The sequence below is a fragment of the Hippopotamus amphibius genome, chromosome 15 (assembly GCF_030028045.1).
Source record: "Hippopotamus amphibius kiboko isolate mHipAmp2 chromosome 15, mHipAmp2.hap2, whole genome shotgun sequence".
Classification (NCBI taxonomy): Eukaryota; Metazoa; Chordata; class Mammalia; order Artiodactyla; family Hippopotamidae; genus Hippopotamus; species Hippopotamus amphibius.
Genome location: NC_080200.1, coordinates 13,389,921 through 13,413,772, shown reverse-complemented (window position 1 = coordinate 13,413,772; position 23,852 = coordinate 13,389,921). Strand labels below are relative to the sequence as shown.

Sequence of the window (23,852 nt, the reverse complement as noted above, 5' to 3'; positions counted from 1 at the left end):
TCAACTATGAGCAAGAAAATACACACATTGAGAAATGTTTTGTAATGTGGCAATATCTTAATAATTCTTGACTCAAGGTAGAGTCTATGTAAGATTTTATTTTTCATTATTCCAAATTCTTTCTGTGTTTAAAAGTTACAAATAAAAGCTATCATAAAAGTAAATAAATGTATCATTAGTTTTTAATTGCTTAAAAATATATACACCCATGAAGTTTTAGATGTACAAAAATGCCTTTTTCTACAAGAAACTAACTTTGTGAATAGATACATAACAAATATATGAATTTGTTTGGCTATATGCTGATGCATTTAAAATCTAAAAATTAAAAATAAAACACAATTGTCAAAACATCACAAGAGGGCTTCCTAGGTGGTGCAGTGGTTAAGAATCCGCCTGCCAATGCAGAGGTCACGGGTTCGATCCCAGCTCCAGGAAGATCCCACATGCCGCAGAGCAACTAAGCCCGTGTGCCAAAAAAAAAAAAAAAAAAAAAACTAAAATAAATAAATAAATAAAACATCACAAGAAAATAAAGAGGATTTCCACTTCTGCCTAGGAAATAGAAAACTGAAAAAAAGACCACCACAACTTAACAATGAGAAACATCCATATAAACTACAACAAGATTCACTCTCTTGGACCCATCAAGAGCTGAGGTAACAAACCACAAAGGAGCCTAAAGTCTAAGAAAACACAAGATCATACACAGAGCGATCATCAGGAGCACTGGCTTATATATGGCAAAACAAAGCAAAATTAAACAAAACCAAAAAGACTGATTTGACTGCCAAAGAAATGGTTACAGGGAAATCATCTAAATATTGAAAGTAATTGCTAAGGGCCACGTGTGGGAAATCATAAGAATATAGAATATCTGAGGGAGTGGCAAGAATGTGGAGACATCCTCTTAGAGATGCAGCCACAATGGGCAGATCTACAGCTGAAAGTAAAACCCTTGTGCACAGTACACACATGATAACAAGGTAACGCTAAAATAAATTGGAGGCAGAGTGCAGTGAATCCTAGCTACATTCAACTTCCTCAAAAACAGCCTACTGAAAGAACAGATTGCTACTTCTGATAATAAATTAAATACACTTCAGTGTCTGGAGTCGTACACACACTGTCCGACATTCAACTGAAAATTATGAAACACAACCAAAAGCAAGAAAAGAACAACCATGAAGAAATCAATGTCCAACTCGAGGATGGAAGATGCCTTAGAGGATTGGGGCAGGGAGGGTGGCGGGGACTCGAGTGGGGGGAGTCAAGGAAGTGAGGGAATATGGGGATATGTGTATAAAAACAGATGATTGAACCTGATGTACCCCCCAAAAAAAAATAAAATAAAAAATAAATAAATAAATAAAAAATAATAAATCAATGGAACCAGACTTAAAGATAAACTAACAGACAGGAGATACTAAATAACTATGATAAATATTTTAAAGGCTCTAGAACAGTAGTTCTTACCTGGGGGACAATTTTGCCCCAGGGAACATTTGACAAAGTCTAGAGACATCTTTCATGTCACAGTTGATGGGGAGCCTACAGGTATGTACCGACTGAAAGCAAGGGGTTCTGCTCAACATTCTACAATGCACACAACAGCCCCAGCCACAAAGAACTATACAGTCCCTCAAATGTCACATGGTTCTGAAGTTAAGAAACTGGGCCCCATATCCCCTATACTATACAGACCCTAAAAGCAGGTGTCTTTCTTTTCTCCCTTACAAAAAATTTTCTACAGAAACATGTAAAGACATAAAAATTTTTAACGGGAAAATTCACTCTCTTTTGTTACCCCCAAGGTTGAGAAACCCTGTTCTACTGGGAAAAGTGGCCAATATGTATGAACATATGGGATATTTCAAAAGAAAAGAGAAGCTAATATTTAACATTTCATAGATTACATCCTTTTATTCAAAATCCAAAGAAATTTGACTTAAATAGTCATACATTACAAATAATCTATACCATTAAGTAAAAGTATACACATCCAAATTAAAAGCAATCTTTTCAGAGTTTTATGATGACTCTAAATTCTGTATTTTACAAAAAAACCTGGCCTCAATCCTTGGCAAAGTTGGGAAGTTCTTGCAATGTCACATGTTTGCTAATAATTGAAGTTTCTACAGTTTTGGGGGAGGATGCTTTGTCAGATGTAAGACATCAAAATTTTTCTCAGTTGGTCCTGTTTTCAATTAACTAGATACTTTCTAATTAAAAAGTGTTCTTACTTTGTTTGAAATTTGCAAGCATCCATTCATACTGAATGGCAAAATAAATGGGGGTATATATGTATGAATAAAAAACAATAAAATACATATATCTGTAGCATAGCTTCTATAAATACATGAAAATATCTCCCATATACAGTACTGCGTGTAAAACAAAACCATTCTGAAACACAATATGCACATTATAACTGAGTTAATTCTTATAAGTCATAATGTATATTTTACAGTTGCAAAGTCAAGACCCTAAGCTTAGAGGCATTAACAAAAGGTTTCATAACTTCTTTTGTATTATCTGAGATGTTGCAACAAGAAGATATTACTTCTAATATGATTTAAAGGTTGTAATTTTTGCCTTGGGTTTGTAAGGAAGAATACACATTTGAGTCATAATGTGTAAGATTTCTGCTGAGGGAACAGGGATTGGGACAGTGTTCAAGAAGAAATTTGGGAGAATCTTTCATTTCTAGTGAATTATTTAAAGATACAACATAAGCACTTACTGCTTGTCTACTTCACAATAGATAATGTACATAATAAGAGATGTCATCTACGTGTTTGGATAAATAATTCAAATGTTCTCAGTAACTACTCATTTTTGTTTTGACATGAAGATTAAACAGAAATACAGAAAACGTATAATGTTGAAATTTATAAGGAAGAGCATTAGTCGGGATCACAGGCAGCTCTGCGGTACCAGCTTCCCCAAGCCTAATCTGTGTGCTTGTAGGGAGATACAGCTCTCAACTCATTGTGGGAACCATTATGCTGTGGGTTGTAGGGAAACAGTAAAACAAGAGTATACAGAGGATCACTCTCTCCCTGCCCTTTCAGTTGAATACTCCCTTAAGACTTTCAACTTCTCCAGTCTCCCAACAAAAAAGCCCTGTGGTTTGTACTTGATCATGGGCCTTACTTTTTCATATCAAGGTCACAGCCCAAGGATTTCACAGACAGGTATAGGGTTTCTCTTCCTCCACTCTCAAAATCATGTCCATGTATCTATTAAATGATCAACCAGCATTCACTTCAAATTTGCAATTCCTCTTTTAATACTAAAATATTTACTAAAAAGAGGCAGCTCAACAAATCAGACTTCCATTATAGTAGCAAAATACATAGCTCTGGGGGGAAAAAAATGAAGTAATATGTATTTAAAAAGGAATATTTTCATGTGAAAAACACTAATCACAGGATCATACACATAGCTTAAAACAAGTTTTCTAATATGTAAATATATAAATGCTTGTAGATGGCTATGTTGCAAAGTGTAAATCATGAATACCTTTGTAAACAGAAAAGAAAATGCATGTCCACCTGTGCCTCTGTGTTGAAGGAACCAGCTGTGGGATAGGGAAATTTTTTCCTATTTTGCTGCAAGCATACATTGTTTAAGTGCTTTAACTAAGAATACGCAAATCACAGTTTTGTGATTTGAAAAATCAAAATAAAATTCTAAGACGTTATAAAAGAAAAAGAAATTTATGTATAATATGGGGTTTATCCCTGGAATGCAAGGATTCTGCAATAAATGCAAATCAATCAAAGTGATACACCACAATAACAAATTGAAGGATAAAAACCACATGATCATCTCAATAGATGCAGAGAAAGATTTTGACAAAATTCAACACCTATTTATGATAAAAACTCTTCAGAAGGTGGGCATAGAGGGAACCTACCTCAACATAAAAAAGGACATATACAACAAACCCACAGCAAATAACATTCTCAATGGGGAAAAACTGAAAGCATTCCCTCTAAGATCAGGAACAAGACAAGGATGTCCACTCTCACCACTACTATTCAATACGGTTTGGGAAGTCCTTACCACAGCAATCAGAGAAGAAAAAGAAATAAAAGGATTCCAAATTGGAAAAGAAGTAAAACTGACAATGTTTGCAGATGACATGATACTGTAGATAGAAAATCCGAAAGATGCCACCAGAAACCAACTTGAGCTAATCAATGGATTTGGTAAAGTTGCAAGATACAAAATTAACACAGAAATCTCTTGCATTTCTATACACTAACAATGAAAGATCAGAAAGAGAAATTAAGGAAACAATCCCATTCACCATTGCAACAAAAAGAATAAAATACCTAGGAATAAACCGAACTAAGAAGGTAAAAGATATGCATGCAGAAAACTATAAGACACTAATGAAAGAAATCAAAGATGACACAAACAGATGGAGAGATATACCATGTTCTTGGATTGGAAGAATCAACATTGTGAACAGAACTATACTACCCAAAGCAAGCCACAGATTCAATGCAATCCCTATCAAATTACCAATGGCATTTTTTACAGAACTAGAACAAAAAATCCTAAAATTTTTATGGAGAAAAAAAGACCCCGAATAGCCAAAGCAAACTTGAGGGGAAAGAAATGGAGCTGGAGGAATCAAACTCCCTGACTTCAGACTATACTACAAAGCTACAGTAATCAAGACAATATAGTACCAGCACAAAAACAGAAATATAGATCAATGGAATGGGATAGAAAGCCCAGAGATCAACTATGGTCAATTAATCTATGACAAAGGAGGCAAGGATATACAATGGAGAAGAGGCAGCCTCTTCAATAAGTGGTGCTGGGAAAACTGGACAGCTACATGGAAGAGAATGAAATTAGAACACTCCCTAATACCATACACAAAAATAAACTAAAAATGGATTAAAGACTGAAATGTAAGGCCAGACACTATAAAACTCCTAGAGGAAATCATAGGAAGAACACTCTTTGACATAAACCACAAGATCTTTTTGGACCCACCTCCTACAGTAATGGAAATAAAAACAAAAATAAATAAGTGGGACCTAATGAAACTTCAAAGCTTCTGCATAGCACAGGAAACTATAAGCAAGACAAAAAGACAACCCTCAGAATGGGAGAAAATATTTGCAAATGAATCAACAGACAAAGGATTAATCTCCAAGATACATAAACAGTTCATGCAGCTTAATATGTAAAAAACAAACAACCCAATCAAAAAATGGGCAGAAACCTAAACAGGCATTTCTCCAAAGAAGACATACAGATGGCCAAGAGGCACATGGAAAGATGCTCAATGTCACTAATTATTAGAGAAATGCAAATCAAAACTACGATGAGGTATCACCTCACACCCATTACAATGGGCATCCTCAGAAAACCTACAAACAGTAAATGCTGGAGAGGGTGTGGAGAAAAGGGAATGCTCTTGCACTGTTGGTGGGAAGGTAGATTGATACAGCCACAATGGAGAACAGTATGGAGGTTCCTTGAAAAGCTAAAAATAGAGTTTCCGTATGGCCCAGCAATCCCACTACTGGGCATATACCCAGAGAAAGCTATAATTCAAAAAGACACATGCACCCCAATGTTCATTGCAGCACTATTTACAATAGCCAGGACATGGAAGCAACCTAAATGTCCATCAACAGTTGAATGGATAAAGAACATGTGGTATATATATAAAATGGAATATTACTCAGCCATAAAAGGAACAAAATTGGGACATTTGGAGAGACATACATGGACTTAGAGACTGTCATACACAGTGAAGTGAATCATAAAGAGAAAGACAAATAACCTATATTAACACATATATGCACAATGTAGAAAAATAGTACAAATCAACCGGTTTGAAAGACAGAAATAAAGACACAGAAGGAGAGAACAAACATTTGGAAACCAAGGGTGGAAAGCGGGAGGGGTTGGGGTGGGATCAATTGGGAGATTGCGATTGCCATATATACATTATTAATAAGGAAATATATATGCAGTTTATTGTATGTCGATTGTATCTCAATACAAGTTCTTAAAGAAAAAAAGAAATTCAAATATATTAATAACTAACCATGTCTCACTTTAAAGTGTTAACATCTACAGGGGATTTCTTCTCTGGATTAAGAGAATTTGGGGGAGCAATTTACAATTTTTGGGTGTGTTTGTATCTTCCATACTAGTTACACTGCTTGCAGTCTCTCTTCCTGGAAACCATTCATTCTCCACAAAGCACACAATATCTTTCAGACGTGGAGGAAGGAGGAAGAAACAACACCTAGTCACCCCCAATATGCTAGCTTTACTTCACTGCTTGAAAATGTCTAGCTCCTTCCTCAATCAGACAGTACACAGTACTTTTCCAACATGCAAACCCCTAAACAGAAGGCCCTCCCCCCCAAATCTATGAATTAATGCCACAAACAATGATGCCGGGTTCACCTCCTACCACATCTTCACGGTGTTTCAGAGCTGAGAAATTCCGTTTATACTGAATTCAGTTTAAGCACTGGCTCAGCCAGTTGCCATTTATTCACCTTACAGAAATTATTTCGTGCTGTATGCCTTAGCTTTCTCATCTCAAAGCCCTCTCGTTATCTCCCCCAATTCTGTCTGGCATTGCTCCATTTTCCCCTCTAGCTCTTCCACTCTCTTCTCACAGTCAGTCATCCACATTTTCTCACCAGGACACCACTGCCATCTGGCTGATCAATTCAGTCCCACAGCAGTTTCCCCTGTTCTCTGACTCTCTCCAGCTCCTTTCCAGGCTCTACATTCTTCCGATTTTTTCACATCTACCTCGCACCGAACTCTTATCTCTGGGTTCTCACAATCCTCAACGCCCACACCTTGGGTCCTGAGTCCCTGACTCAGTGTTCATGGATTCCCTGACGCCCATGCAATCTCAGTTCCACTTAGTGCAGATCCACCGTCTCTGGTTTCCACTTACAGGAAGTCGGAATATCCGGTTCCCACAATCCTCTTGTCACAAACTTCCGGTTTCCAGACTCTGAGGATACCAACTTCTGGCAATCAGTTACAAAGGACTGAATCCTAGCAAAGGTCATTGATATTCACCAGACCACAGGAAGTCTCTGCTCTAAAAGCCTCTGAAGTAGGGAGCTCAAGGAGAACACTGACCTCAAGATGTTCATTGCAGCCTTATGAGAGGAAAACAGAAACCACTGAAATGAGCCATCACTAGAAATGGCAAAATGGTTGATAAAAGACACCATTAACAAAGCCTGAAGACAAGTTAAAATATTTGCAATATTAATAAGCAATGAATATCTATAATGTATGAAGAACTTCTAAAATTCAATAATAAGGTCAACAAAATAGTAGAAACAGAAATTCATAATTAGTTATCAAAAAAACATAAGCAACTTGCTAAAAATACATAGTAATCAAGAAATTGATATTCATACAAGGAGCTAATGTTGCCAAGCATTAGAGTGAAAACAATCAACAAGACTGGATAGCATTCAGTATTTATTAGACCAGGGTGAAATGGATATTCTTATATGGTTCTACCCTAAACTGATATAAACACTATTCAGCAATTTGCCACTAGCTATAAAAATTTAAGATGCACAAACCCTAGGGCCAAGAAATCCCACCTCTTTTAATATACCTTAAAGAAAGAGTTTTATGTTCACAGAAAGATATTTACAAGGTTTTTGGAAGTAAATGTGCAAAAATGCAGGACTAAAAAATATGCAAACAATAAAAGGTACAACACCAAGAGTGAACCCTAATGTAAACTATAGACTTTGGGTGATTATGATGTCTCAATATACATTCATCAAGTGTAACAAATGGACCACTCTGGGGAGGGTTGTTAATAATGGAGGAGGCTACACATGTGGGAGTGGGCAAGAAGATATAGGAAAACACTGTACCTGCCTCAATTTTGCCATTTCCCTAAAAATGCTATTAAAATATTAGTCTTTAAAAATATATATATCAATTAGTCTGAGGACCACATCTCCTGTGGCTTCCTACTTTCTCTTCTTTCTCCTAAGTTGCCCCCTGAAACTATGACATTAACATGGTCTTTCTCTTGTGGGTTCTGAGTCCACCAATAGGCTTGGAGAATCCTTCCAAAGGACTGTCATCCAATCCAAAACATAAGCCCTTTTATGGGTGCATATCCATAGCCATTCATTGCAATAAAAAATAGAAAATTACAAATAATCTATTGTGTAAGTAAAAATATGTAAAGGGAATGGTTTTTAGAGTTTTTGGATAACCCCAAGTATCTGGCATTCAAGGAGAGGAGAGAAATGGAGCAGAAAAATAGTTGAAAAGTGGCTAAAAATTCACCAAATTTATTGAATGACAATTTACTGACTACAGAAGCTCAGCAAACCCTAAGGAAAATAAATGTAGAGAAAAGCACAACTAAGTATATCATAAATGAAATGCTGAAAATCAAAGATGAAGAGACAATCTTAAATGTAGTCAAAAAAAATATGTGTTACATACAGGGAAACAACATAAATTTCTCTCGACTTTCCATCAGAAAACATTGAACCTGGAAGACAGTGTAAACTTAAAGGGTAGTAGCAGTTGGAACACATGGATGCATCAAATCCAGGTGGGCTATCACATCCACCAGGTCCAGCTTCAGGGGGATGGGATGCTGATGTAGCCAGGGCTGTGAAGAGAGCTATTTATATGTGAGCATTCTGTGTTATCCCATTCAACTTCTCTTCCTTCCTCTGAGACAAACCCCTGAATTCTGACTCTGATTGGAGAACTCACTTTGGCTTATCATAGGGTCTGACAAACTACAGGTCATGGACTGGCTGCCTGTATTTGCAAACAAAGTTTTATTGGCACAGAGCCATGCCCATTCACTGATATATTGTCTATGGCTGCTTTTTTGCAGCAACCACAGAGCTGAGTCATTGGGACAGAGACTTTAAGGTTCACAAAACTAAAACTATTTCCTGTCTGGGCCATTACAGAAGATTTACTGACCTCTGGTACAGCACGGGAAGGATCTCAGAGAAGACACCTCATCCCCTTCCTTTATGAATGCTACTACCCGAAAATGAGTCCCTGACTCAGATGTCCATGAAAATGTCAGATATGCAACTTATTCAAAATGTTCACTGCTACTAGACAACACAAATGTTCATTAATAGGAATGAAATCTGGGACAGCCCTACTAGGAAATATTCCACAGTTGTGAAAAAGCTATATATAAAAAATAAATTCCAAATTATATACATAGTATGAACCCATAGCTATATCATATATATATATATGTCATATATATACATATATATATGACTAGAAGGATAGATATAAAAGTGTAAACAGTAGTTATCTATAGAAGAATTACTGTTTGTGAATGAGAAATGGATCAGAAATGGTACGTGAGAAGAAACTAGATTTCTGTCTCTTTTAAATGGGTTACAACAAGAAAAAATATTATAAACTTGTGCAATTAAAACTATATTAAATCATTAAGTTACTAAAAGGAAGGAAAGAGACCCATACAGGTAGATAATTACTCCTGCCTATGGCTAGTGATATTCATACCCTGACTTTTATGATTCTCACTCATACACAATGGCTGGATTTGGGGAAGAGAAAAATATTTTAATATTTTCCAGACTCCATTTTACTCAAGTCTCTCTCCACAAAAACAACAGCCTTCCAAAAGCATAACTATTTTTGTGGGAGAGGGATGTCACTTTCTCGTCTTAAAGCTTCAGCTTGCTTTGTGAGGCAGATGGCATAAAGTCCAAACTCCTTATCTTTTTCCCAGTATATGTCGATTCCTTCCAAATACCACTCCAAGCAGACCTTCCAAGTTCATCTCCTCCTTTCAGGCATTATCTCAGTATACTACCTTATTTTTAGCATTGAGGCTGAAGTATATCTACACCTGGGAGCACATCCTGGCTCAGCTCCTTGCTAGCTGTGTGACCATGGACAAATTAGTTCATAGCCTTAAGTCTCATTTTCTTCATCCCTGAAATGGGTATAAAAGTTCTTTTGCTCATAGAGTTATTTGATATATGAAATGATCTATTTTCTGATTAAACAAATAGCAATTGATTTCTTATCACAAATCTGGCACTATGTTATGTGCTTGGCACTGGATATCCAATGGGCAGGAAAAATAGACATAGTTCTTACTCCTTAGAGCCAGGAATCTGGTGAAAGAGAAATCCATGTGTTAGCAATTGCACACTGAATGGACCTCTGTAACAATTGAGGCAACTGTTATGAATAAAATGAACATAATTTTTAAAATCTTTCCAAAGATAATCCTTGAGATGTTAGTTGGTATATAGATGGATGTTTTGTAAATATTTATAAACTTCAACTTCTTTTAGTGTATACTAAGGAAAAATTCATGACTGCCTAGGATGATGCTAAGTTTAAAAAAAATCTGAGAGTCAAAATAAAGATAAATGTGACAGCAGATATCAAGAATATCAAACATCATGATACTATCAGAGGAGTGCCTGAAGTTGGAGATCATTGACTCAATCCAAAGGGTTTCACACCCCCAGTGGTTAGTTCTCAGTGACTAGTAGTTGTCATTAGTGGAAGCCTCCTAGACCAGCTCCAGGCCACGCATGCTCTTTGGCTTCAGAACAACATGCAAGGGATGAGAATCAAGTGTGCCCCATGGGGTACCACCTACCTGAGTGTGGAAGACAAGAAAGTCAAAGAACAGGAGAGGGTAACAGAGAAAATTGTGCATCAAGTCAACCATGATGTTCTCAGTGTGGAATTGCTGGCATTTTGTTTTTCTTTCTTCTTTCCATATATTTCCAAATGTTCTGTATTCTTCCTGGATTTCTTTAGAAATCAGAAATGCATCCTATGTTCTCTCTGAATAAGGCATCAATACTGTATTTCTAATCCAAACAATGGTTGCTCAAAGGCATTATATAGCACATCTGCCAATGGATGCGGGAGTGGAGAGGAGAGCTATGGGCACAGCTGCTCCTTTTCCTTCTCTTTTCTTGGAAGAGCTTCTAAGAATGGCCTCTTCATCTGGCTCTTCCAGCTTTTCCTCTCTTCTCACTACTTCTCACTTCTTTTCTCCACATCCCCCACCCCACTCTGTCCTGAAGGCACCACTGTCTCCTCCTACATTTATCTTCCTACGCCTCCTGAAGCCTGCAGCCCCCCAGCCTACCCAAACCCCTTGCCCATTCCATCATTGTCCCATTTTCTCTCCCATTCCAATCTGCCTGATCCACTCATTTCCACCAATCCCAGAATCCCTCAGGCCCCAGATGCTAAAGAGCCTTCAGAACACTCTGACTCCATCCGAATGCCCATCTCCTATTTTCCTCCCTGGTCTGACCTATCTGCCCTACCTTGCACATTCTCTTCATACTCTCCCATATCCCTCTTCCAGCAGCAGCCTCTAAGCCCCTCACCTGGCCCCATGAGTCCTACTAGGTAACCACCCCCCTCAAGCCTTCTCATGTCTCCCCCAAACACTCTACCCCATATCAAAGTTACTATAATTCCTCCCCAAATCCTCACTCCTTTCCATTCTTCCAGGACCCTCATACTTCACTGCCTTCTTTTACAACCATATATTCCAGTTTCACATATTGTGCCCCTCCACCCACCCTAGGTGTGCCCAGTGGTTCCAGACACCTGAAAACCATAGGAGTTCTGTCCATCTTGGAGTGCAAGTGCAGATTCCTCAGAGTGCTCTGAGCTCTCCCAGTACAGGCAGCTCTCCTCAATTTCCCCAGACCTCCCCCACTTAACACTCTCCCCCCTCCTGCCCCCCCCCCGCCAGTTGCTGTACCACCTCGCCCTATTCAGCCCACCATCCTGAATCCCCATAATCCCTTTGAGTTCACCCTCCATTGCTGCATATACCCCTGTATCCTCTGTCCCTCCTGGTCTCTCTCACCCATCCTCTACTCCCTCCCTATGACTACAGTTACCCAAACATAGCCTCTCTCCAGCATCATGGTGCTCCCACTTTCTCCCCTGGCCCTCCACAGCACCTAGTGCCTCCATAGGACCCCCAATACCTAGCTTTCCAACACAACCCAATTCTTTTTAAAATTTTTATTGAAATATCGTTGATTTACAATGTTGTCTTGGTTTCGGGTGTACAGTAAAGTTATTCAGTTATACATATATATAAAGATATTTTCTTTTTTACATTCTCTTCAATGTTATAGGTTATAACAAGATATTGAGTATAGTTCCCTGTGCTATACAATAAGTCCTTGTTAGTTATCTATTTTATATATAGCAGTGTCGATATTTTAATCCCAAACTCCTAGTTATCCCTCTCCCCTCCACTTTGGTAACCATCAGTTTGTTTTCTATGTCTGTGAGTCTATTTCTCTTTTGTAAATAAGTTCATTTGTATCCTTTTTTTAAATTCCACATAGACAGTATCATATGATATTTGGCTTTCTCTGTCTGACTTACTTCATTCAGTATGATAATCTCAAGGTTCATCCATGCTGCTGCAAATGGCTTTATTTCATTCTTTTTTTATGGCTGGGTGATATTCCATTGTAAATATACCACATCTTTTTTATCCATTCATCTGTCTATGGACACTTAGGTTGCTTCCATGTCTTGGCTCTTTTAAATAGTACCGCTATGAACATTGGGGTTTACATATTCTTCTGAATTATGTTTTTCTCAAGATATAGGCCCAGGAGTGGGATTGAAGGATTATATGGTAGCTCTGTTTTTAGTTTTTTAAGGATCATCTCCATAGTGATTGTACCAATTTACATTCCCACCAAGAATATAGGAGCGATAGAACCCAATTCTTAACCAGCCCCCTCACCATTGCCCCAATCTTCCTATATTCACTCCCAAATTTTCTTTTCTATCCAGTTCTTCCCAGGCTCCTGTTCTTAACTAACTGTAGTTGTTTGATCTCTCACCCCAGAATGCCCCAAAGGAAGACAAACGAGTCTAGCTTACTCTCTAGCACATGCCTGCAGTACCAAGCAGCCTCCAACAGATCCTTCTGTTCATTCCATTTCTCTACTACTTCCTCAGTAGCCCTCCTTCCATTTCAGTTCTTAGGCCACCTCTCTAATCTTGAGGAATTTCCATAACCCAGCCTCTCACTTTTGCAGAATCTGGCCACTAGGGCCCAAATGCCAAACTCTGGATATTAAATTCATCCCAGGACTTGATTTTGGTGGGAGAGAGGACCTCGGTCCTTGACTTTTTTGAAGAAAGAAGTCCACAAAGACACTAATATTGCAAAGCAGGTACAGGGTTTCCTGGAAGCACAGTATGTGCAAAGAGAACAAAGAAGCAGTTCATTTAGGGCAGAAGTGAAAATTACACACTGGGAGAAGCTTGTCAGTGTCCTTGCTAGTGAGGAGCACACAATAGGGGCAGTGTAGGTGGTTAATATGGGGTTAAACTTCTGGGATTTGGATGAGGGTGACTCCCCTTTTCCCTCCCCTATGATTATGTCATCTGCAGTTCCTTATTTGAATTCCCACCAGGTATCATTTTGAATTTTCCCCTTGAGCTCATAAGTGAAAGGGGGAGGGTCAAAACCACAATACTATTGATATTATACTCATGTTACCATGTGACCAAGGTTACCAGAGGATGACTTGAGACCCCCCCCCCCCATGCCTGTTTTGGGCTGGGAACTCCTCCCAACCACAAAAATGAGTAGGCTGTGGTGAGCCACTTGGTCTTTCATCCAATTACCAGCAACCTGTGCATTTTTACTTGTGCATGTTCCCTGGTTTTCAAGGTCATAGTTTCTAGCTCAGATGCTACAGCGTTTCTGTTTTAGATGTTGTTCCTCCATACATCATGGCCTCATTAAGTGCAAAACAAGGAGATGGCTTTGCCTGCTGCTTAGTGCCTATGTATGAGGAGGTTGTCCTTGAACCCGGCCCTGCCTTTCCTACCTCAGATTCAAGGACTGAAAATCTGAAGATTCTGCTGATTGTATTTTTGTAGTAACAGACTTTTAAATTTCCAGTTCCGTGACACATGGGCTCCTTAACCTCAGCTTTGACAGCTACTTCTTACTTACTTCTTCTTATTTAGTTACTTCTTCTTACTTCTGTTGTCCACATTCTAGGTTCTCCACCAGGGGGCTAAACCCTGAATGAGTCTCTGTTTCCTCATTCATACAGTGACCTTCAGATCTACAAAGAGGAGAGCAAGAGAGAGGAATCGCTAACAGCCAACCTCCCAAACTGGAGAGCTGAAAGGAAAAACCTCTTCAACCTCTCATCATAGCCTCATTAGCCTTCCTCACCATTCTGATGGGTGTGATCTTGACCTGAAACTCTAGCATGGGAAGTGTAACCCCACTTCTGAGCCATGTCTCAAGGAAGTTTCTGACTCCATGATATACCTCTGGAGAAATGAGCTGGGAAACCCCCATGCCTACTTGCCCTGCTTAACTCTTGTTTGTCTTTGGGTTTCATAGCGGAGCTTAATCCTCGTTTTTTCACTTAACATTCAAAAACCAACCATGAGAAAGTTAATATTGTTATTCCTTTCATAAATAAGGAGACTAATTTTAATAGATTTTAAATAATAAAGACATAAGGGTAAATGCTGAAATCTGCCTCCCAAATGATAATCATCTAGGTATGCTGCCATCAGCTGACCCAGAGCTCTCTCCCAACAGTCCTCCCAGCCAGGGCTGTGTTCCACTTCTGCCATGTCCCCACAGGGGCTATATGTCCCCTAGACCACAATATTTACCCTACTGTAATTTCTCTTTCTCCTGTTTTCCATCTTAAAGATTGTTGTGGACTGAGTGTTTGTGCCTCCCTCAAATTTATGTGTTGAAAACCTAACCCCCAATGTGATGGTATTTGGTGATGGGGCCTTTGGGAGATAGTTAAATGAGGGTGAGGTCCTCATGATACTACTAGTGCCCTTATAAGAGACACAAGAAAGCTTGCTTTTTCTCTCCCTCCACACTCAAGCATTGAGAAAGGTCCCTATAGCACAGAGTGAGAAGACAGCCAACTACAAGCTGGGAAGAGAGCTCTCAATGAACACAGAACCCTCTCAAACCTTGATCTTGGAATCCCCAGCCCCCAAAACTGTGAGAAAATTAATTTCTATTGCTTAAGCCACCTAATCCATGGTATTTTGTTATGGCAGCCTGAGCTAATACACAGGTCATCAAGATTCCTGGGCACGGGGATCATGTTTGTCTTGTTCATTTCCGTTTCCTTCTGTTTGGCATCACGCCTTTCAAAAAACTATGTGCTCATCAAATATTTGAAGAGTTAATAAATAAATTCACATAGGATGAAGAGATCTCCTCAACATCCTAGGACAGGGGTTGGCAAACTACAACCCATGAGCCAAATCTAGCTCACCACCTGTTTTTGTACAGCCCACAAGCTAATAATAGTTTTCATATATTTTAATTGAGGTATGAGTGATATATAATATTATATTAGTTTCAGGTATACAACAATGATGATTCAATATTTTCCTATATTACAAAATGATCACCAAAATAAGTCTAGTTAACATCTGTCCCCATACATAGTTACAATTTTTTTCTTATGATGAGGACTTTTAACATTTGCTCTCTTTGAAACTTTCAGGCAATACAGTATTATTAACTATAATCACCATCCTATACATTATATCCCCATGAATTCTTTATTTCATAAATGGAAGTCTGTGCCTTTTGACCTGCTTATCTTTAACACACACACACACACACACACACACACACACACACACACACACACACTTCCTCAGGTAACCACCAATCTGTTCTCTGTATCTTTGAGCTTGGTTTTTGTTTTTGTTTTCAGATTCTGCATATAAGTGCAATCATAAAGGATTTGTCTTTCTCTGACTTGTTTCACTTAACATAATGCCCTCAAGGTCCATGCATATTATCACAAATCACAAGATTTAATTTTTTCTTATGGCTGAATAGTATCCCTCTGTGTGTGTGTGTGTGTGTGTGTGTGTGTGTGTGTGTGTGTGTGTATCTCACATCTTTATCCAATCATCCATTGATAGATATTTCACATTTTTAAATGGATGAAAAAATCAAAAGAAGAATGATATTTTGTTTCATATGAACATTACATGAAATTCAAATTCAGTGTCCCTAAAGTTTTATTAAAACACAGGCATGATACAGCAGTTTTCATGCTCCAACATCAGAGTTGAGTTGTTGCTGTAGATATGTGACTGTGATGGTTAATTTTGTGTGTCAACTTGCCTGGGCCATAGGATGCCCAGACAGCTGGTCAAACATGATTTCTGGATGTATCTGTGAGGCTGCTTGCAGAAGAAATTAGCACTTGAATTGGTGGACTTAGTAAAGCTGATGGCCCTCTCCAATGCGGATGAGCAGCATTCAAGCCACTGGGAGCCTGAACAGAACGAAAAGATGGAAGATAGTTGAATTAGCTCAGCCTGACTATTTGAGCCAAGATATCAATCTTCTGCCCTCCACACTCCTGGTTCTCAGGTCTTCAAACCCAGGCTGGACTCTACATCAGCAGCAGTCTGGCTCTCAAGCATTCAAACTATACCACTGGCTTTCCTGGCTCTCCAGCTTGCAGATGGCAGATTGCATTATCTGCCTCACCCTCTATAATCATCGGTGTCAATACCTCATAGTAAATCTTTATGAATATGTGTGTTGTGTGTGTTTGTGTGTGTGCCCGTGCATGCCTGCATGCATATCTTATTGGTTCTATTCAATATTTCTCTGGCAAACCTTCACTAATATACTGGACCACAAAGTCCAAGCTATACATATCATGATCTGAGTTTTCACACTGTCTGCATCTTGGTGTGAGAAAGAAAGAAGATGGTGTCTGTCAAATGGTTTCTACTTTAATAGCCCAGCTGTAGAGACTTGATTTATAGGACTCTCTCAGGCTCTGAATGAACTCTAGCTGTAAAAAAAAATCCCTTTATTTCCCCCTGAAGCTCCATGTCTCTCTTCATCTCTGCATTGGACATGGTATGTAACCAATATTTTTGAATCAGTGAATAATGAAACCCATTCAAAACAGAACAAAGAAATTAAGAAATCCAGACTACGGTGTGAACATCCTTATTCTTTTGGATGATGTTTGTATGAAAATCCACCAAGCTTGGTTTTCTTGCTCATAGACATTCAGCATCTGGAAGAGTCTTCATAGGAAGGAGAGGCTTCAGAAAAGAGCTTTATCCCTCATAGGTGAGGAATTGCGCCACAGCTGGCCCATGATATATTGAAAGTTTTTCTCTTTATTTTTTAATTGAAGTTTAGTTGATTTAGAATTTTGTGTTAATTTCTGCTGCATGGTAAAGTGACTCAGTTATACACATATATACATTCTTTTTTATATTCTTTTCCATTATGGTTTATCCCCAGTGTTTAAAGTTTTCTGAACCCACTGTAGAGCACAGAAAAATTCCACATCTTGCGGGAATTCAGTATCAAACATGTCCACCATGACTTCTTTCATTTGCTGACATGATGAAATTCTTGAAACACACATGGGTGTGTTTCAAAGTCTTTTTTGTCCTCTCTTAATGACTCAAAGATTAACAACTCAGATTTTCCATGGGATAAGAAGATACATATCAAAATAATTTTTGTTGGCTACACCACGAGGCTTGAGGGATATTAATTCCCTGACCAAGGATCAAACCCAGGCCCACAGCAGTGAAAGCGCCGAGTCTCAAAAAACTGGACCACCAGGGAATTGCTCAAAGGTATTTATTTATTTATTTATTTATTTATTTATTTATTTATATTTCTTAGCTGTGTTGGGTCTTTGTTGCTGCGCACAAGCTTCTCTAGTTGTGGTGAGCAGGGGATACTCTTTGTTGTGGTACGTGGCTTCTCATTGCGGTGGCTTCTCTTGTTGCAGAGCATGGGATCTAGGCACGTGGGCTTCAGTAGTTGTGGCACATGGGCTCAATAGTTGGGGTTCACAGGCTCTAGAGCACTGGCTCACTTTTGTAGCACACAGGCTTTGTTGCTCTGCAGCATGTAGGATCTTCCCAGACCAGAGCTTGAACCTCAGTCCCCTGCATTGGCTGGCAGATTTTCAAGTATTGCACTACCAGGTAAGCCCAGGTATTTTTCATTAACCTAGAAAGATAATATTTTAGAAATAATACATAAGACTATAGAAAGATATATGTTTCCTTTGAAAAAAAATAAGAACTTTAAGAAGCATTTAATTACAAAATCTCCTTGCCACAAGGATTTTTCAGGGTAAGATCAAAAGGCCTATTACATTGCATGCATTTTGGTAGAGCCTGGCCTTTCTCAGAAGCCCCATCCCCCAACATTTCCTAGCCCCCAAGTTACACATTATGAGAGTAATTAAATGTACCACCAAAAAAATTATCTATCTGTTTCAAAATGTATGGCCTGATTCCTCTGCTTCAGGGTTTCTGAAATGTTGTTTTATGCACAGAATCATAAAAGAGAGCAGGTGGAAATTTAGTCAAAGACTGGAAATGTTATGTATTGCTAATCACCTGAGATGGAAAGTAAGAATTATTTTCTTGTACTATTCTTACCATGTCCAATATGAGTTACTTATTCCAAAGGTCTTTAGGAAGTTCAGGGTCATTTCTGGTGTTCGGGATGGGCAACTTCACATACTTATCTCTACTCAGGAAGTTCATAAATATTGTGCTTCAGGAAATTATATAGAACTAAACACAAGAGAAAATGTGTTGTTTCTCTTGAACAAGACTTCAGGAGGCCATAGAAGAGATGCCAGAATGAGCGGGAGACATTCCTACATCTTTGAAACACTGGAGACACCAAGTTTTAGGAGACAGTAAAAGATGTAATTACATTAAACAATGGATTTCTTTGGCCTTTTGCCCGAAAAGAGTAGAAAAGCTGACCAGATTACTTACACTTCAGAATCCTTCAATGGCTGTTGATGCCATGACTGTATTTCTCTATACAGAAAGTACATTTCTTTTCTTCACTGTGTGTATCATCTCTGCAGGGCTTATGGGACAGTGGCAAATATGAGAGTGAGTCAAAAATTATCCTCACTCTGGCTGCAGAATTTATACAAGTTTTAATATAACCAGAGTGGGGGTAATTTTTGACTCACCCTCTATTCAAATACATATAATATGAAGCCGATTTGGGTGGTTCTACAATAAATCAAACCTAAGTGCAATAGGTGTGGCAGGAAGAGTAATGATCCCCCAAAGATGCCCACTTCCTAACTCTGGAACCTGTGAATATGTTAGCTTACATGGGAAAAAAATGGATTTTAATGATGTTGAGGTTGAAGAATTATGCGGGATTATCCAGATGAGTCAATGTACTGACCTGGGTCTTTATAAGGGAGAGAGGGAAGAGGGCCAGAGACAAGGAAAGAGATACAGTGACAGAGCAAAGGGGAGAGAGAGAGAGAGATTGATTTCAAGGCTTTAAAGATTGACTGGATCACGGGGCCACTAACCAAAGAATGCAGGCAGCCTCTAGAAGCTAAACAAGGTGAAGAATCAGATAGTCCCCTAGGGCAGGGGTCCTCCAACCCTGGTCCCTGGACTGCTAATGGTCCATGGCCTGTTAGGAACCAGGCCACACAGCAGGAGGTGAGAGGTGGGTGAGCAACCACAGCTTCATCTGTATTTACAGCTGCTCCCCATCGCTCACATCACCACCTGAGTTCTGCCACCTGTCAGATCAGCGGTGGCACTAGATTCTCATAGGAGCGTGAACCCTGCTGTGAACTGCACATGTGAGGAATCTAGGCTGGGCACTCATATGAGGATCTAATGCCTGAGGATCTGAGGTGGAGCTGAGGCAGTGATGCTAGTGCTGGAGGGTCACTGCAAATACAGATGATCATCAGAAGAGAGGTCTGACTGCACAGAGACTATAAGCAGTCAATTGCTAGCAGACTCATATCAAAATCCTATCAGGGAGTAGCAAGTGAAAACAAGCTCAGGGCTCCCACTGAGTTTGCATTATGGTGAGTTGTATAATTATTTCATTGTATATTACAATGTAATAATAATAGAAATAAAGTGCACAGTACACGTAATGTGCTTGAATCATTCTGAAACCATCCCCCCCGCCCTGGGCCTTGGAAAAATTGTCTTCCATGAAACTGGTCCCTGGTGCCAGAAAGGTTGGGAACCTTGATTTTAGTCCCATAAGACCTACTTTGGACTTCCAACTTCTGGATCTGTATGATAAATTTGTGTTTGTTTTTAGCAGCAGGTCTGTGGCACCTTGTTACAACAGCAATAGGAAACACACAATTGAAGTATAGTTTTGGAAGTATCCGTTTTCTGGGATTCTGGAGTGAGGGAAGCTCAGATCCTGTTCAGCGACTCCCAGGAACACAGTTATGGCTTTGCTGAGGCTGAGCTGACTCAGGCACATGGAGGGACAGATGTTAATCAAAGAGTGGAAACCAAGAGCACAGTGACTCTGACAAATGCTCTGCAGGAAAGGTACAGGGACTACCAGAGTGAAAATTATGAGAACCTGACCTAACCTGAGCAGGCAGAGAAGGCTTCTCAGAGGAATCAACATAGAAGCTGGGATCTGACGGCTTGTATAGTTTTGACTCAAGGAAGACAAAAGAGTGTTTCAAGGAGAGGGAATATGTACAAAGCCTTTGTCCCAGAGAGGCACCGTGAATTTACAAAATTCAAAGAAAACTGATGTGGCTGGAATACTGGTGAGTATATGGTAGAGAGATGGAGAGGTAATCAGGAGATGACACAAACATATTCTCACTGATGTATGGCTCCTGGTTTTGATCCTACATGTAACGGGTTTAACAAAGAAGTGACATGATTTTATTTGTGTTTGGAGAAGATCCTTCTGATTTCTAAAGGGTGCATAGGGAGGTGACAAAGGTAGAAAGAGTAGTCAGTTAGGAGGATACTGCAGTTGTTCAGGCAAATGAAGGTGGCAGGATGACCAAGGAGGAGGGGATGGAGGTTAAGCCAGCTGGACAGATTGGGAATATACTGAGAAGATAAGAACAATAGGATTGAAAATGCATAGGTTGTAACAGGAAATAAGATAATTGCTGAGAGTAACTTTCGGATTCCAAACTTGTGCCACAGGATGGATGTGGTGCCATGTAGCTGGAGAAGGACACCATGCGAAAGGATTGGATTAGGGTAAAGATTATATTGGAAGGCTGAGTTGAAGATGTCTTGGAGATACCAAAGATGTCAATACTCCTCTGGATCTCAGAGGAGAAGTCACAGATAAAGAAACATATGTGGGACTTCCCTGGTGACCCTTTAGTTAAGAATATGCCTGCCAGTGCAGAGGTAACAGGTTTGATCCCTGGTCCACGAAGATCCCACGTGACATGGAGCAACTAAGTCTGTGTGCCACAAATACTAGCCTTCAGCCTACTGAGCCTGCGTGCCACAACTACTGAAGCCGACATGCCTAGAGTCCGTGCTCCACAAGAGAAGACACTGCAAGGAGAAGCCTGTGTGCCACAATGTAGTGTAGCCCCCACTCAGCCCAACTAGAGAAAGACTGCACATGCAATGAAGACCCAACACAGCCAATAAATAAGTTAATTAATTAAAGAAACACACATGACCATCATTTGCATCTAGATGGTGGCTGAATCTAAGGAATGAATGTTATTGTCTAGGAGGAAAGAATTTAATGGGAATTGAAGTTGTTCTGGAACCAATCCATTGGCTACAACTATAAAGGAGACAAAAAGAGAAAAGCAAGAGGGAACAGAAGAAAGACATGGGGGGATGTATAAGTAGAATCTAGAGGGGATAGGGGTAGAGTGTTTCATGGGAAAGGAGTGATGAATAATCACAAGTTTCTAAAAGGACTTTTGAAGAGATGGAAATCATTGTAGGTCTAAGAGATATTTGCTTTGGTGAAACTGGGGGTGGGGGAAGAAACAATATTTGCATGGGTTGAAGGAGTGCGTTTAAAGCAACAAAATTGAGACAGAGAAAAAAATCAACTCTTGGCCGGTAGCCAGAAGATGGCCAAGAAGTACATGTTTGTAAGATAGAAGACAACCAAACATGTTTCCATGACTATGGAAAGACTGCTGTTGAGAAGGTAAGGGAGAGAGGGGGGAAGGAAGGAGAGAGAAATGGAAAGGGGAAGAGAGAGAGAGAATATGTGTGAACAATAATTTAAGGATAATTGATAAGCATGTATGATGGGACTCAAAGTGCAGGTGGAAGCATCATCTTCAGAGAGGAGAAGGAACATTGTCTCAATGATACAAGAGGATGCAGGCTGATGTTTGGGATGGCATGGAGTTCACAGTGTGTCATCATGATGATCTTGATTTTCTCTGTGAAATAAGTGCTGGGAACATTTCCTGAGAAGGGGAGAAGAGGTAGAAGATTCAGTGCTGGAACCAGTGATTATGGAGGTTGGGTGGACAATTTAATGAGAGAAATGCAGGACTTCTAGGCACAGAGCAGGCAGGATTTAAGAGAAGATGAAAGAGGTAAGAAAACATCGGTAAAAGAAGTTTGTAAGTCTAGGAGGAGAAAAGATGGTGGCAAAGTAGAGGGACGTGGAATGCATCCCTCCCCACAGATGCATTGCAAAGGCACCAAAAGACTCAATAAATCCCACAAAGAACAAACTGAACACCAGCAGATGACCTCAGACACCAGAAAAGACAGCAAGGATCCTGACATAACTGGTAGGGAGGCATCTACAATGGCTCAAGGAGGATGAAGTGGCTGAGCTGTGGCAGACAGGAAGGAGTGAGAAACACACGGATGGTCCACACTACAGCTCAGCTTTCCCGGACTGAGACATTGATTCACAGCTGAACAGAGGGTCCGGGAGTGGGAGCGTGGAAACCAGAGAGCTGGTTCAGGGTGAGAAAAATTGTTGCCAATAAGGTGATGGACCGAGAGGACAGGAGGGAAGAGGTCCACAGCTAGGAGTGCCTGCCCCTGAGAGCTGCCTGGCCATGATGGCAGCTGGATGCTGCAGGCTCACAGGCAGGGGGGAGGAGCCATGGTCATAGCCTCTCTCTCTCTTTCAGAGCCTGCAACAAGCAGTGGAGGGACCCCTGTGGGCCACCTAAGGCTCTCAGGGATCACAAGTACCCTCAGGCCCTTGGGCAGGGCTAGCATAAAGCCCCAGGAGGCAGCAGAGAGCAGGCTTGGAACTCCGGCAGCAGGAAGACTGCTGAGAAAAAAAAATGGAGAAAGGCCCAACTCTGAGACTTTCTGTTTACACCTCAGCCACCGGTGTCCCTCTGCAACAGGCACCTCCGAGCCCGAATGAAACGACAGTGCACCACTGCTCACTCACTCTCAGGGGAAGGAGCCACTATTGTACCCTCTCCCTCCCACACATCAATGCTTACAGATGAACAATAAAGGAAGCTCTGCTGGTCACAGCATAATACAAAAAACCCAAGGCGATTAGAAGGACACTTACAGCTGAGACTCTAAGGAAACAGAAATATTAGCATCAATTCTACTGAATTGGTCCATTCTGGGATCAGTTATGGATTTTTATGTTTGTTTTTCTTTTTTCTTTATTAATTATGATCTCAGTGCTAAGGGATCTACAAGTTTTAAAAAATATTTTTTATTCTATTTTTATTTCTAGCCTTTCTATATACTTCTATTTCTAGCTAAGTTTTTCGTAGTATGGACTATATATCTCTCATACCTTCCTTTCATCTCTATCTTTTATACATTTCTAGTCCCTTCTTTTTATTTGCATATTTCCAGCCACACTATGCTCTTCTTTTCTCCTGTCTTCCATCCATTTTTAGTTTATTTTATCTTAAAATACTTATAAGCAACACTATCGACCTGCTCAGACTACTTGCTCTATTCTCCAGATGACACACCACCTTGGTTTT

The 23,852-nt window shown here is 39.7% G+C and overlaps 1 protein-coding gene across 1 annotated transcript in view; it reads right to left on the bottom strand.

Annotated features, from left to right (window-relative positions):
- Window positions 1-17,782: 17,782 nt before the first annotated feature.
- LOC130836241 (adhesion G protein-coupled receptor E2-like) overlaps window positions 17,783-23,852 on the bottom strand; it is an 86,569-nt gene continuing 80,499 nt past the window's right edge. The window contains exon 24 of the mRNA XM_057708308.1: window positions 17,783-18,106. Within this exon, the coding sequence (XP_057564291.1) occupies window positions 18,035-18,106 (72 nt within the window). The 3' untranslated portion in view covers window positions 17,783-18,034. The remainder of the gene's footprint in view (window positions 18,107-23,852) is intronic.